Source organism: Sparus aurata, chromosome 12 (genome assembly GCF_900880675.1).
Source record: "Sparus aurata chromosome 12, fSpaAur1.1, whole genome shotgun sequence".
NCBI lineage: Eukaryota > Metazoa > Chordata > Actinopteri > Spariformes > Sparidae > Sparus > Sparus aurata.
Genome location: NC_044198.1, coordinates 13,081,041 through 13,093,465, shown reverse-complemented (window position 1 = coordinate 13,093,465; position 12,425 = coordinate 13,081,041). Strand labels below are relative to the sequence as shown.

At 41.7% G+C, this 12,425-nt stretch overlaps 1 protein-coding gene across 9 annotated transcripts in view; it reads left to right on the top strand.

Moving 5' to 3' along the window:
- The window catches only part of rimbp2a (RIMS binding protein 2a), a 74,466-nt gene that overhangs the window by 29,130 nt on the left and 32,911 nt on the right, over positions 1-12,425 (top strand). For all 9 annotated transcript variants that reach the window (XM_030435520.1, XM_030435529.1, XM_030435523.1 and 6 more), the window contains one exon: positions 9,553-9,642. In XM_030435520.1, coding sequence (XP_030291380.1) covers positions 9,553-9,642 — 90 coding nt within the window. The remainder of the gene's footprint in view (positions 1-9,552; positions 9,643-12,425) is intronic.

Here is a 12,425-nt window from a genome sequence, read left to right as displayed (position 1 = left end):
GTTCTCTATTTACAACGTTCACCAGACATTCACTGACAGCTGACATAACACAGTCTGACACAGATTACAATCAAGACTTACTCGCACAGTGCGACATTCAATGATCTTCTAAAATTGTTGTGTAATTGCTGTATTATTGAGTAATGCCCACCGAAAGTTTCCAGGACTCAATGTAACATAATTAGAAGTCTCGTGGTTGCATCTCTCACTATCATTGTCTGTCATCTCTCCACTATTGTTATCTAATCAAAGCATCAATCTAAAATACATTAGACACTGCTTATATGCTCATTGCAAATGTAGACGGCAGCACTTGTGGCTTGCAGATTGCATATACAGTTTTTAATACAGGCCTCCCACATGCTCATGCATTAGTGGCAATTACGCTGTTTGTCAGATGAGTGAAAAGTGTCTAAATGAATGGGAGAGGAAATGATCTCATGTTCAAGTCTGGTTTACACAATACACAGCCAATGGCGCACCTGCTTGAGGAAAAAAAAAAGCTATTTGGTATCTCGCCTCGGGTGTGTGCCTAAAACTTTGAGTTGTTCTAGGGCCAACACTGTATGAACTGTACATCCAACACGTACACAAGCACGAACATTACAGAAACGGAGCACAGCTCACATGAGTAACAGGAGAAGCGACAGAGGAGGTCGAAGAGTGAGGTGAATGAGGATGTGCGTTACATGGAGGAGAAGTTAATCTCTCCTGACGGTAGCGCCGGCCTCTCCCTGCCTCTCCCTGCCTCTTCTCTGTCTTCTCTCCTCCATAAAACTCTGGATTGTCTCCTGCTCTGTGGCAGGGGCAGGCAGTGGAGTTCACACACACACACACACACACACACACACACACACACACACACACACACACACACACACACACACACACACGCGCACTCGACACACATGACAGGATGTGGAAACAAAGCTGTAGCTGTTTGATTTTCGCTCAAGAGAAGAAGTGAGCAAAACTCGACACCACACATCCCAGAAGGCTCTTTATTTGTGCACAGATTTGAGTTTAAGAACACTTCTTGATGAGTATTTGCTTGAGCACAATGGAATCCTCTATACAGTGATTCCTTCCTTGTAAGAAGATTATGCATGTGCATAACATTCTCGCTGCTACATTGACCTGATGTGGAGTCTTTCGGACTTGAGACATTGTTAATATTAAACGTCTGTGACTGCGTAGGCTGGCTTTCCATTCAAGCTCCACTTGATCCACATTATTAAATCTGCAGGAGTGAGTCACATGTCTCGCAGTCAGACACTTTTTCAAACCTTTTATTTACATATCCACTAACAAGGGGTTCCCTCAAATTATTTGCGTATTACACATTGTGGGAACTCGCGGCTTAACTTGATGGAGTGTGTGTGCGTGCGCGTCCGCTCATTCCTTGGGATAATTTGTGCCACGTGAATCATTTTTAGGGATTTTGAATCCTTAGGATTCGGATGAGAGGTCTGGAACAGTGCGGCTGCAGAGCTTAAAGCTAATGTATGCCCGGAGATGCTAGTTACGCAACTCATTCATGCTTGCATGCACACACACAGACGCCCCCACACACTCCAGCTCAAGCTTCACTATATCGCCATTACCCACCGCCATCTGCGTCCACAGTTGACACTTATTCGAAATGGCCTCATAGGTCTTGTGACATTCTGTGTGTCTGCTTGCACATTTACATAAACACATGCGCGCACACGCTGCCACCACAACTGGAAGAGCCACACATTTATATTTTATGAAGGAGGCACCTGTGGAGACACATTTGTGGCATAGGTTACAGGAATGTCAGCTGATAATGACACTGACACAAAGGGGAGTATTTTGATAGCATGTTGATGAATTATCTATCGATGACATTATGGTGACAAACACCCAACAGAACTGAGCTGCACTTCATTGTGAGCACCAAGTTAAGATGAGTAATGTAATAGGTCCAAAATGGCAACATGAGCCAAGGGTTGAGTAAAAAGGTTAAAGGAAAGGTTTCCCAATTCAGCTGTTATGTTGTAGTCACTCGGATGTCATGCACATGCTGTAAACAACAGGTAACACTCAGGATTAGCAGCGTCCTAACCACCTGATCTTAAGATGCTCTTGAGACATGCGACAGTCCGCCAAGGAAGCTGATGTTTGGTCGAAGATTAAGTGGGATTGATGTCGCATGTTCTTGCGAAGAAGGCAAACACCTACTGGGCCCTTCCGAGGACAAACTCTGTGTTACTTTTATGCTGCAGTAAAGACCTTGACGATGTTACTTCATAAATCTCCAAAACGGCCCTCATTTTCATAACCAATTCCTTAAGTGGGGATGTACCGTGTATGACCGCCTTAAAGGTGCATTAACCTTCAAAGTGTGTCCTCTTTTGGATACATTATATCGTTGTTAGGTGGTGATTTTGAGTGGTTTTGTATGTTTAAGTCCGTTAACAGTTTTTTTTTTTTTTTTTTGTCAGTCAGTGTTTTTTTTTTTTTATTTCAGAATGGTATGACTCTAGAAATACACTAGAGGCAGTTGATCCATCGCTGTGAAAATATAATTGTGTGATATGATTCTACAGCTGTTTGGTATGACCTCGATTCCAGAGCAGGTGGAATGCGTTGAAACTGTTTGTAACATTCCACAGGTAAACAGGTTAACTGGTAACAGGTGATAGGATCGTGACTTAGTATGAAAGAGGCATCCTGGAAAGGCTCAGTCGTTCAAGTAAGGACAGGGCGAGGTTCACAACTCCTGAAAACACATGATTGTATAGCAGAAATTACAACATGAGCTCAGGAACAGTTTGTTTGCGGTGTTTGCTCAAACTGACCACAGTCTAACAAATGTGGTGTGTTCATTCCCTTCCACATAACACTTTCACAGAGCTGTTTCTGTTGATTCTTTCGATTGTTTACATCCATGTTTGCCAGCTTGAAGTCTTCTTCTTAGCTGCCTTTGCTGGCCCGCTGCGGCGCTTCTTCACACGACACCACCGCCAACTGTTGAGCAGTGGAAGAGCGCGAAGCTGGTGGCACGGCAGCGCATTGTGTCGGCCAATTGTGCGTGTGCATTTGTTTGTGACACAAACAACACGGGGATCCAGCCTTAAAAATGCTGCTAGTGGTCGAAAAACTCCACAGGATACCTTTAATGTTCATGGTATACTGAATTGTGGCAAGAACTGTTAGCTTCCTATACAGTAGAAGAAGTTCTTATGGCATCTTAAGGAAGTGGTTATCTGTACTTTAAAGGATAATGCACTTCATAGGGAGCTTTTAAAGGGTCAGTTAAATCAAATTACAATAGTTAGTAAAAAAGAAAAGATCCCTGGTGAAATCAAACAAAATAATTTTGCTTTGTGTTGGTAAAAATACTTCAGATGTATAATGTAAATGTATACCTGGCTGTAATGTCACACATCAGCAAAACTACCAGCGATGTTTGACAGAATTTGTTCTGATTTACATTAGTATTACAGGCTCAAGTTTGGGGAGCTGTCCGTGGTACTGCTTGGGTGCTGAGCAGGCAGCTGATGGTGCAGCAGCTATTAGACGTTGGACAACTAGTCAAGGCATTCTCCAACCGCTTGAGCGCAGAACAGTCTTTGCGCACACATTAACTGCAGAGGTCCACAAAAGTTTAGCGGATAGTAGCGGAGAGAGATATCTGTTCATAATATCACAATGCACCGACAGAATTGAATACATTTGATACGATGGCGTGAGGTCTTTTGTTTGAGGATCAGTTTAAACAACCAGTGTGTGCTGTACTTAATATAACTCGCAAGGGAAAACACAGAGGGGATTATGCTTCTATCCCTGGGTTGAGAATGAGGTTTAATTTGTCTCACATGATCTCTTCTCCAAACTTCAGGCGTGACCTCCAGTTTAACTTTCAAATGGAGTTCCTGCTGTAAACGTCGTTGCTATTTATTCTCCATGAAGGTGATACCTTCACCTACTAAATTTAACGGACACGCCGTACGTCTCTGATTGTCTGTGACTTCACCGGTGCTCCCACTGAAGATGGCAGATGTTGTCAGTGTCTCTGCGTTCCAAGTGGAACAAAGTGTTTCCACCGTAACGTCTGATTAATGACGATCCCCCCAGGGAGTTCAGGGAGAACAGTAGCAATCCTCTACCCACAAGAATCCCATTTAGAGTCAGCGGCAACCATCGTAGAAATTGCTGCAACCATCCTCCATCATCCTCCATCTCTTTTCCATTATAACTTCTGCATTACGGCGACAGGTTTACTCCTATTTGAATGCTATAATTCAGCATGATCCAAAACCTGTGTTTTCTAAACGAAGCAGATCCAAGATCCTGTCGGTGTAATTTACTGTTCGCGTGCAAGAAGCCAGATTTAAATGTTGCAATTAATTCCCATTAACGGCTGTTTTGTTCTTAAGTAGCACATCCACAATTTCGAAAGCTTTAACGCGTCCTTAAATACAAACTGAAGCCTGCGTCTCCGTAGGAAAATACAGCATGTTCAAGATTTAAAGCCTTCACAGCTAAAAACAGCGATGTGGACAGAATTAAATTTACATTTGATTAAACAGAGCTGTGGTGTGCTCTGTAATGAAGAGAGGGAATTATTCTAAGATTCTTTCCATTCATATTTAACCCAATTTGGATCAGTATGAATACATGTCGGGAGATCCAAGTGAGTACGTCAAATTGAATCATTTTCAATTACGTTCCGCTCGGCTTCTCGCCATCAGGTTATCAGAAGCCAAAGGAAAATACCTACAAACATGTGTTGACCTTTTAAATGACTTCCTGGTCTGGTTTGGACCCGTGCAAACAGAGTTCATGTGAAAGAAAACATGACGCTGCAGCTTTTTTGCAGACTTCCGGATGCAGTGACGCATATTACAATAACCAGAAGCATTGCCTGAATGTAATATGTCGTAATTGTGTTATTTATGGTACAGCTCTGTCCCTTCCCCTCAACAGGGCCCGATCACAGTAATGTTTTAATTCCTAACAAATGTTGACTGGCGTAACAGCAACTATGCTCCACCCAAAATGTGGCAAACATGCAGGTGTTTCTTACTCAAATTCAGCTGTAAAAGCTTTATTTTTACAGATCTTCAAAGGAAAGAAAAGCTAATTAATAGGTTTCTCGAATCACTCTTTGCACACAGTTTTGTCAAATTGGTGAGCAGGTGCTGATGCTGCTGCTCTTCTGTGTTTTGTCTGGAGAACTGCTTTTTCAACTGAGCTTAGTCGGCGACAATCAACATTTATTCAGGCTTCGGCTGCTCATTGTGAGCTTTGTTTAACTTGCCTTGCTTTGCTCTCAAAGACAACCTGGTACATGAGTTGATCTGGTAAGGCCCGGTGCTAACCTGTGTCATCATTGTAAGGTGATCCCTTGTTGAAGGTTAACTTAAGAATATGTTTTTAAAGCAGAAATCTCACATCTAAGATGCAAAGATGTCAGGGCTAAAATAACAAGTAAAAGAACTCTCATTGAAGACACACAGAGTAAGCAAACAATGTAATCAGGCTTGAAGTGGTCTCAGTGTTTTACACTACATTACATCGACCACAACATATGGTTCCTAAGAGAATACAAGATAATTGTTGGATATGGACTGTTATTGGATGTAGGCTGTTGTTACAAGCCTGTCATTGGGCTACTAATTCAGGCGGTGTTCCGCTCTTCTTTTTGCTGTCTGTTATTGTTTCCTAAATCTCCATCGCTACGTGGAACAACAACAACAACCTACAAGCTCACAACCTACACGCTGAAAATGGCAAGTTACCCGAACACGCAATGGTCGCTGATGGTACAAACCTAAATAAGCAGCTGTTATTGAGACAATTTAGATTGGTTTAGATGTTTTTTTCCCTCCCACAGTGATAATGAAGATCTTTCTCTGGTGCCCACGCAGTACTGATAGATAGACACAAATAGTAACTATAAAGATAAGATGCACATGCTGCACATGCACGATGAAGCCTGTGATTTGTTCGAGTCTTCACTTTTTAGCAGCGTGGAACAATCACTGCGTTCAGCTTTAAAAGACAATCTTAGACAGTTTGGAAATTAAGCTTATTCACTTTCCTGATGAGAGTTAGATGAGAAGTTACCACTCTCCATAAATTGAGGGTACAGTCAGGAGACAGGTAACTTGGGGGGGAAAACAGCTAGCCTGTCCAAAGCTAACAAAATCAGCCTACCAGCACCTCTAAACTCACTATTTAACAATATAACCTTGTTCATGTAAAGGGGCTCTGTGGAAATTCTCTTTTGTGCTGCTCGCCGGTTGTTGGTTTATGTCAGCAGACTCCTTTTGAAAACATCAACGACTTTTGCTCTCTGTTAGCAGAGTAGAGGGGCTCAAGAACGTACATAAAGTCGCGTCCTTTGGACTGTCGTGGAAAATCTAAATCCTTCACAAAGAAATCCACAGTCCTGCAGCATTAAACAACTTGGACAACACTTGTCCACGGGGTTGTATAGGCAACCGAGAGAGACGGTGAATGTCTCGTGTTTCATGTCATATATTCCGCTGACATATGGCCAATAAACAATCGATCCATTCATGTAGATTGCTACAAATCACAAATCTTCTAATGCAGTAACTTCTGTTTAAGTTGAGACATAGGAGTCCTTGGTGTGGAGGCACAGTAGATTCTGGGACTTTGGAAAGCTCATTGACAGGCTGGCCACAGCGAGCAGCACAGATTTAGGGCCAGCAGCTAAATTAGTGGGTTTGGGGAGAGAATGATAAACATGGTGGTGATGGAAGGAAAAGTGCATGCATCCGTTTGTCTGTGTGTGTGTGTGTGTGTGTGTGTGTGTGTGTGTGTGTGTGTTTGGAAGATGAAAAAGAAAAGACAGAAGAGCAAGGAAGAAAGAAGTTGTCAGAGTGAATTAGTCATTAGTAGTGTTGAGGTCTCTCCCTGTTGCCCGTTCACTCTCTTGGCACGCACATATGGATCTCAGATTTCCCGACCGCGCGCATATCGACACTTTTATCACTCCAACACGGATCTGCACAGAAGTCCTCGGAGTGCTATAAATCCCCCGTTGAGTTGTTTTTCCTAATTATCATATCCTTTATATATTCGAACCAGATTTCTCTGTTTATTTGTGCATATTGAAGGTCTAAATTGGCACGGAAAATGTGATGCGTGTGTGTGTCCCTTGGCTTTGCAGTACAGCACTGTGTTTACAAGATGTTACGGAGTGTTAAGCAGAGCTGTGAATGTGTGATTCACTGGAAGTGGGAGGAAGAGGAGAGGCAGACATTATTCCTGAGGCCCATAAAAAGCAGGCTTTGAAAGGTCATTGTGTTTTTCTTTTTTGATGTTTCTTTGTCTCTTCTGTTAATACACTCTGGCAGCCTCAACCTCTCTCTAAACTTCTTTAGCCTAATCCGTCTTCATCTTTGTGTTTATACATTTTTCCAGTCCCCACTCACGGTGTCAGCTACGAGGCCATGTCTGCGGGTGCCTCCATAATTACCAGCCAAATGCAGAAGAGCACGATCATTTCTGGATGCTACTGTAGCTAGGTGTGGCTCAGCACACTGAGCGCTCTGTAGTCTGCAGCGATGCGCCGTGTCGACAGCGTTACACAATAAGAGCAGCGAGTGAACTCACTCACCAGTCTCTGTGTCTTCCTGTCCTTGTCTGTTCTCTATCTGTGTCTCGGTTTGATTGTGTCTTCCTCCGACAGCCCTTGCTGTCTCTCTGCCTGCACATGAAGAGATGGATGAACCTGGCTGGCTCCTCACTTTGTCTGTTTTCCTCGCTTCTCCTCTCGGCTAGGGGTTATTGAGTTCCTCGATTTGTGCTGATAAATTTGATCATAAAACCTCAGAGCCGCGCAATCTTTTCTCGCGCCGAAGCCGGCGTGCAAGGCTCGATGTCCTCTTTTGGTTGAGTATATCATCGCAATCAGCTGAAAGGGAGCTTATTGCACGTCTGGGTGGTGTATGCTAAAAGACAAAGATCGACAGGCTGGTGCTTTTTCGAGCTAGATTGTGTCTTTTCAAAGTCATATTGGGTTTCAGTCACTCAGAAATGAACATCTGTAGCCAGTTATGTTATTTAAAGAGTATATATCTTTATATATTCATATTTTTACATATGATAAATACTATACTTTATTATGTACTCGTTATTATTGTACATATACCTATTATCCTAAAAATATATACATACGTATTAAATAATACACTTATATATACACATTATGACACATTAGACATTCTTATATCGGTAATTATTGTTTGAATATATAACTATTCCTATACGTTTATATTATTATATCGTTATATTGCTAAATTGTATATAATAACAAGTAAACTATAACCAGTTGTAGTATTTGTATACATATCCGTAAACTCTTGAACTGCTGTATCAATTCAATTTCCCCAGTATGGGTTAAATAAAGTTATCTTATCTTATCTTATCTTATCTTATCTTAACTTATCTTAACTTATCTTATCTTATCTTATCTTATCTTATCTTAACTTATCTTAACTTATCTTATCTTATCTTATCTTATCTTATCTTATCTTATCCATTTTTGGGGGGAATTTTTATTTTTAGATCAAAATTTTCTCATCTTGCAGCCAACCTTTTTATCCTGCTAGACGTGCCCTGAAAACAAAATCAGTTACTGACTCCTTTTTTCTTTTTCTTTTTTTTTATAAATGAATGATCCACGTATTATAGTCAGGATGCAGAGAATGGCAATCAACAGTATGAGCGCAGCGCAATAGCATGAAGTGGTATTATGTGCCAGGATATGACCAGTCGCAGTGAAATCACCCTTCAATGCTCAGAGCTGTGATAGGAGGAGAGCGTTGCCCTAGTTTGAGTCTGGCGTAATTATGTAATGCTTGAGTACCTGCAGCACCAGCGGCACGACAACTTCTGAATGTGAATCTGGGCAGTGAGAGAGTGTGCAGACGCGAAACTGCACACCTCTTTTCAGTCCTTTTTACGTGATATGCAACCTAATCTCATCTTGAGCTCGCCTCGTTTCACTGACATTATGCACTCATTTACTTATTTAGCATTCGACTGACGCATTCAGCGGTCAACTTCCATCCTTTTATCTCCTCAGTTTGTGTCTCTTTCCTGAATATTTCTCCCTCAAACCTTTTTCCCACTTCCTCTTCCTCTTTCCCACCATACAGCTTCTTCCCTCTGACCCTCCATCCCCCTCTTTCTCCCCATCTCTTTCTTCCTGTGCCCCCCTCACCACTTCTTCAGCTCTCCCCTTCCATCCCTAATACCACATACCAAATGGAGGGTGACAGTATGCAGCTGTGGGTTTTGTCCCCCCAGACAGCATCTTAGGGAAAAGCTTAGCCCCTCACACATGCATACAGACAGAGGGAGGGATCGGCACAAACCTGAGTCTTTCATCTGTCGCTTATATAATAGTTTTAAGATGGAGTTACGCCGCGCGGCTTGCCTCAGCGATGCAGTCCAGGCGTAAAAGTCTTTGCAATGAGGTAGATAATGTATCATAATGTCACAACAACACACGATTCTCTTTTCTTTCCCCTGTTTGTTCCACAGAAAGCAAAGCTCCATGCTGCCTTGCAGGAGAAGAATCGCTTGAACCTTGAGCTGATTAACCACCACCTGAAGGCATCCAAGTATGACCAGGTATGGCCTCGCACGATGATGCTCAGTGGTCAACCAGGCCATGTTCTATGGTAGGGTCCATTGTATGTTGCACTAGTGGCGATAGAGGGGTTACATATGACAAAATGTCTCATAAATGGCTGTAACATCAGTCATATGTTGAGAGTCCGTGATCCGTCTCTTCAGATCAATACACCTGCAGCCTTGTTATCACCGTCATCACATATGTTATCATGTGTCGCCTCCTCTTTATGTTGAAATGCGTACATGTGCCGTTGCTCTCCTTGTGTATTTGCTGGCACAGTCAGCCAGTCTCCCACTCCACACAAGCACACATAAACACGCACACAAGCCCAGACGGAGACAGTCTGTGATGGTAGGCGATTAGCTACTCTGGCGCTAATAGTGACTCTCACAGAGGGGGCAGATTTGACACGTGTCCAGGGACTCAGCTCGGAGCTTTTTGCTCCACCGTGCCACACAAAAAGATGCCATCTGTGCACCGACAAGGTGGGCACGGAGATGAAAGGGAAGCGGGGCAAAAGTGTGTCCAGTCCCGCCAGATGTACAGGATGAATGAGGTGTGAGTGACTCGTAAGGGCAAAGATGACATGCAGTGGCCTGTGTATAGGGGGAGAGTGAAGAAATGAAAGAAAAGGATAGAGGAGAAAGCAGAACCTGAGTGTGAGAGAGGAAGAGTGATATTGTTTGGCAGAAAATAAATTCAGAGTCAGAGTTCAAGAGAATTAACTTTATCTCTGGTGGTTTGAAAGAAAATTAATTTGTTTTGACTCAAAATCATAGTGTTTATTACCGAATACTACTGAACAGTTCGAAGCGTATTTTATAATGTTGATGTTCGAATTCTCAGTATTTGAAGGGCTGTACTTCTTTATTTTTTTTTAGCATATCTATTCATTCTGTTTAAATCTGGTATTTCTGCAGAGTTGCATATGAGTAGTAGTAGTATTATCTAGTATGAGATTCCAGTGATGGCTGCATAGGATTGTTTCTGACTCGTTGGATCCAAGCATTTCCAACAAGTCCACAGCATTTCAATGTCTGAAAGTCAATTAAAAGAAGTTAGATGTAATACAATTCCTTGGGGTGGTCGAGCAGCAATCTAACTGCACCATAAATTACATTTATACAGCCACAACAATCCAACAGTATTCTAGTAAGTTAGTTTAAAGAAACAGACAACATTCTCCCCCCTAGCGTTTCCAAGTGGTATTATTGTTGGCACTGCTGTTGCAAAGACAGTCGGATCCTTCTGTTCTCCTCAGAGTAACAACTACCAACAACACAGGACATATGTGAGTTTATTAATTTAATAGAGATGTGAAAGCAGATAGAAATGGTGCCAGGCTGCCAGCCTGACTCGATTCACATGTTGGCCTTTCTTTTCCTGCGAGACTTCGTGCCTAGTGGAAGACAAATTGGCATAGTGAAAGGGAGGTCTAGGGAGCAAATCTAAGCTCCAATGGTTTCATTACTTGTCATCAATGTACTCTATAATGATACGTCAAAGCACAACGTCATCACTTTTAAAAACACAACGGCTGTAGAAAGATGTCGATGTTAAATTCATTTATGAAGGTTGAGTCAGTCAAAATGACTCATACATACTCTACATATTCTGATGAATCACTTTATTCAATTGAGGACTTTGTTCAAGGATTTTTTATTTTTTTTCGGGTGATGATGTAAAAGTCTGATGACAGACAATCCGGTTTATTCAAAAAAACCTGAATAAAAGCTTTGAATTAACATTTTAATGACATTCAGTACTGCCTCAATTTGGATTCACTGTTCATGCTATTGTGGCCGCCTCTATACAGATTAGCCCCGGTGATGAGTCAGGCTGTATTAACCTTGACCCCTTTTAAGAAATATTTGAATATAACCTAAAATTTGGAATTAAAAAGCACAGCTAAGGAAATAATATGTATCTGTAAGAGACATCTGAAATACTACGACATGGTTTTATGACCAGACCACTTTTTTAGATAATTGATTTTATTCACTTGCATTGTGTTACTTTTTTTTACTTACTTGAACTGATTTCATATATCATATAAATCATCTTTGTGCTCTCTAAACAGAATGTAGTATTGTATTTATAGTCTAATGATAATAAACACGCTGCCTTGTGCCACATGATATACTGTAGCTCAGAATGCACTAGAGCCTCCAACTCAGCTGCAGTCATAAATTCCCCAAAACGAATTAACGAGTTTATCTTTTATGTGCTCGTCTGTTATGTTAGTTAATGAGATGATTGGTGTGTGGCTGAGGGATGCTTCTGCTCCATCCTTCGAGGCCACCTTTAGAGGAACCGGCTTAGCTCAAGGCCTCTGACTGATGAAGAGACGAGAGGCAGAACGCTCAAGTCAGCAGCTCTGTCTCATCAAGGCTAAATGGAAATGTGCTGATTAATTTCTCCTCAGACTGTGAACTCCCAATCAACCCTCCAGCCAAAAAAAAAAAAAAAATAAATAAAAAAATACCAACCCAGCCTCTATTCATAAATGTAAGAAGTAGGTCTGGTGCAAGAACAAACCTCATGAAAATTGCATGCTTGTTTTCCTCTTTTTAAAAATAAAACAGAGTAGTGGTTTCATCCTGAAACTCTTCGAATAACACGGAGGAAAATAAATGGTCTCCCCTCACTCGGCTCTGTTTTTCTGTTTGTTCTATATGTTCTTTTGTATTCATGTTAATTATCCATGTTGCTAACCCTACTACTGCTCACTTTATCTTTTCCCTCTTCTTCCCTCCTTTGCATGCGACGTCTGTCTATT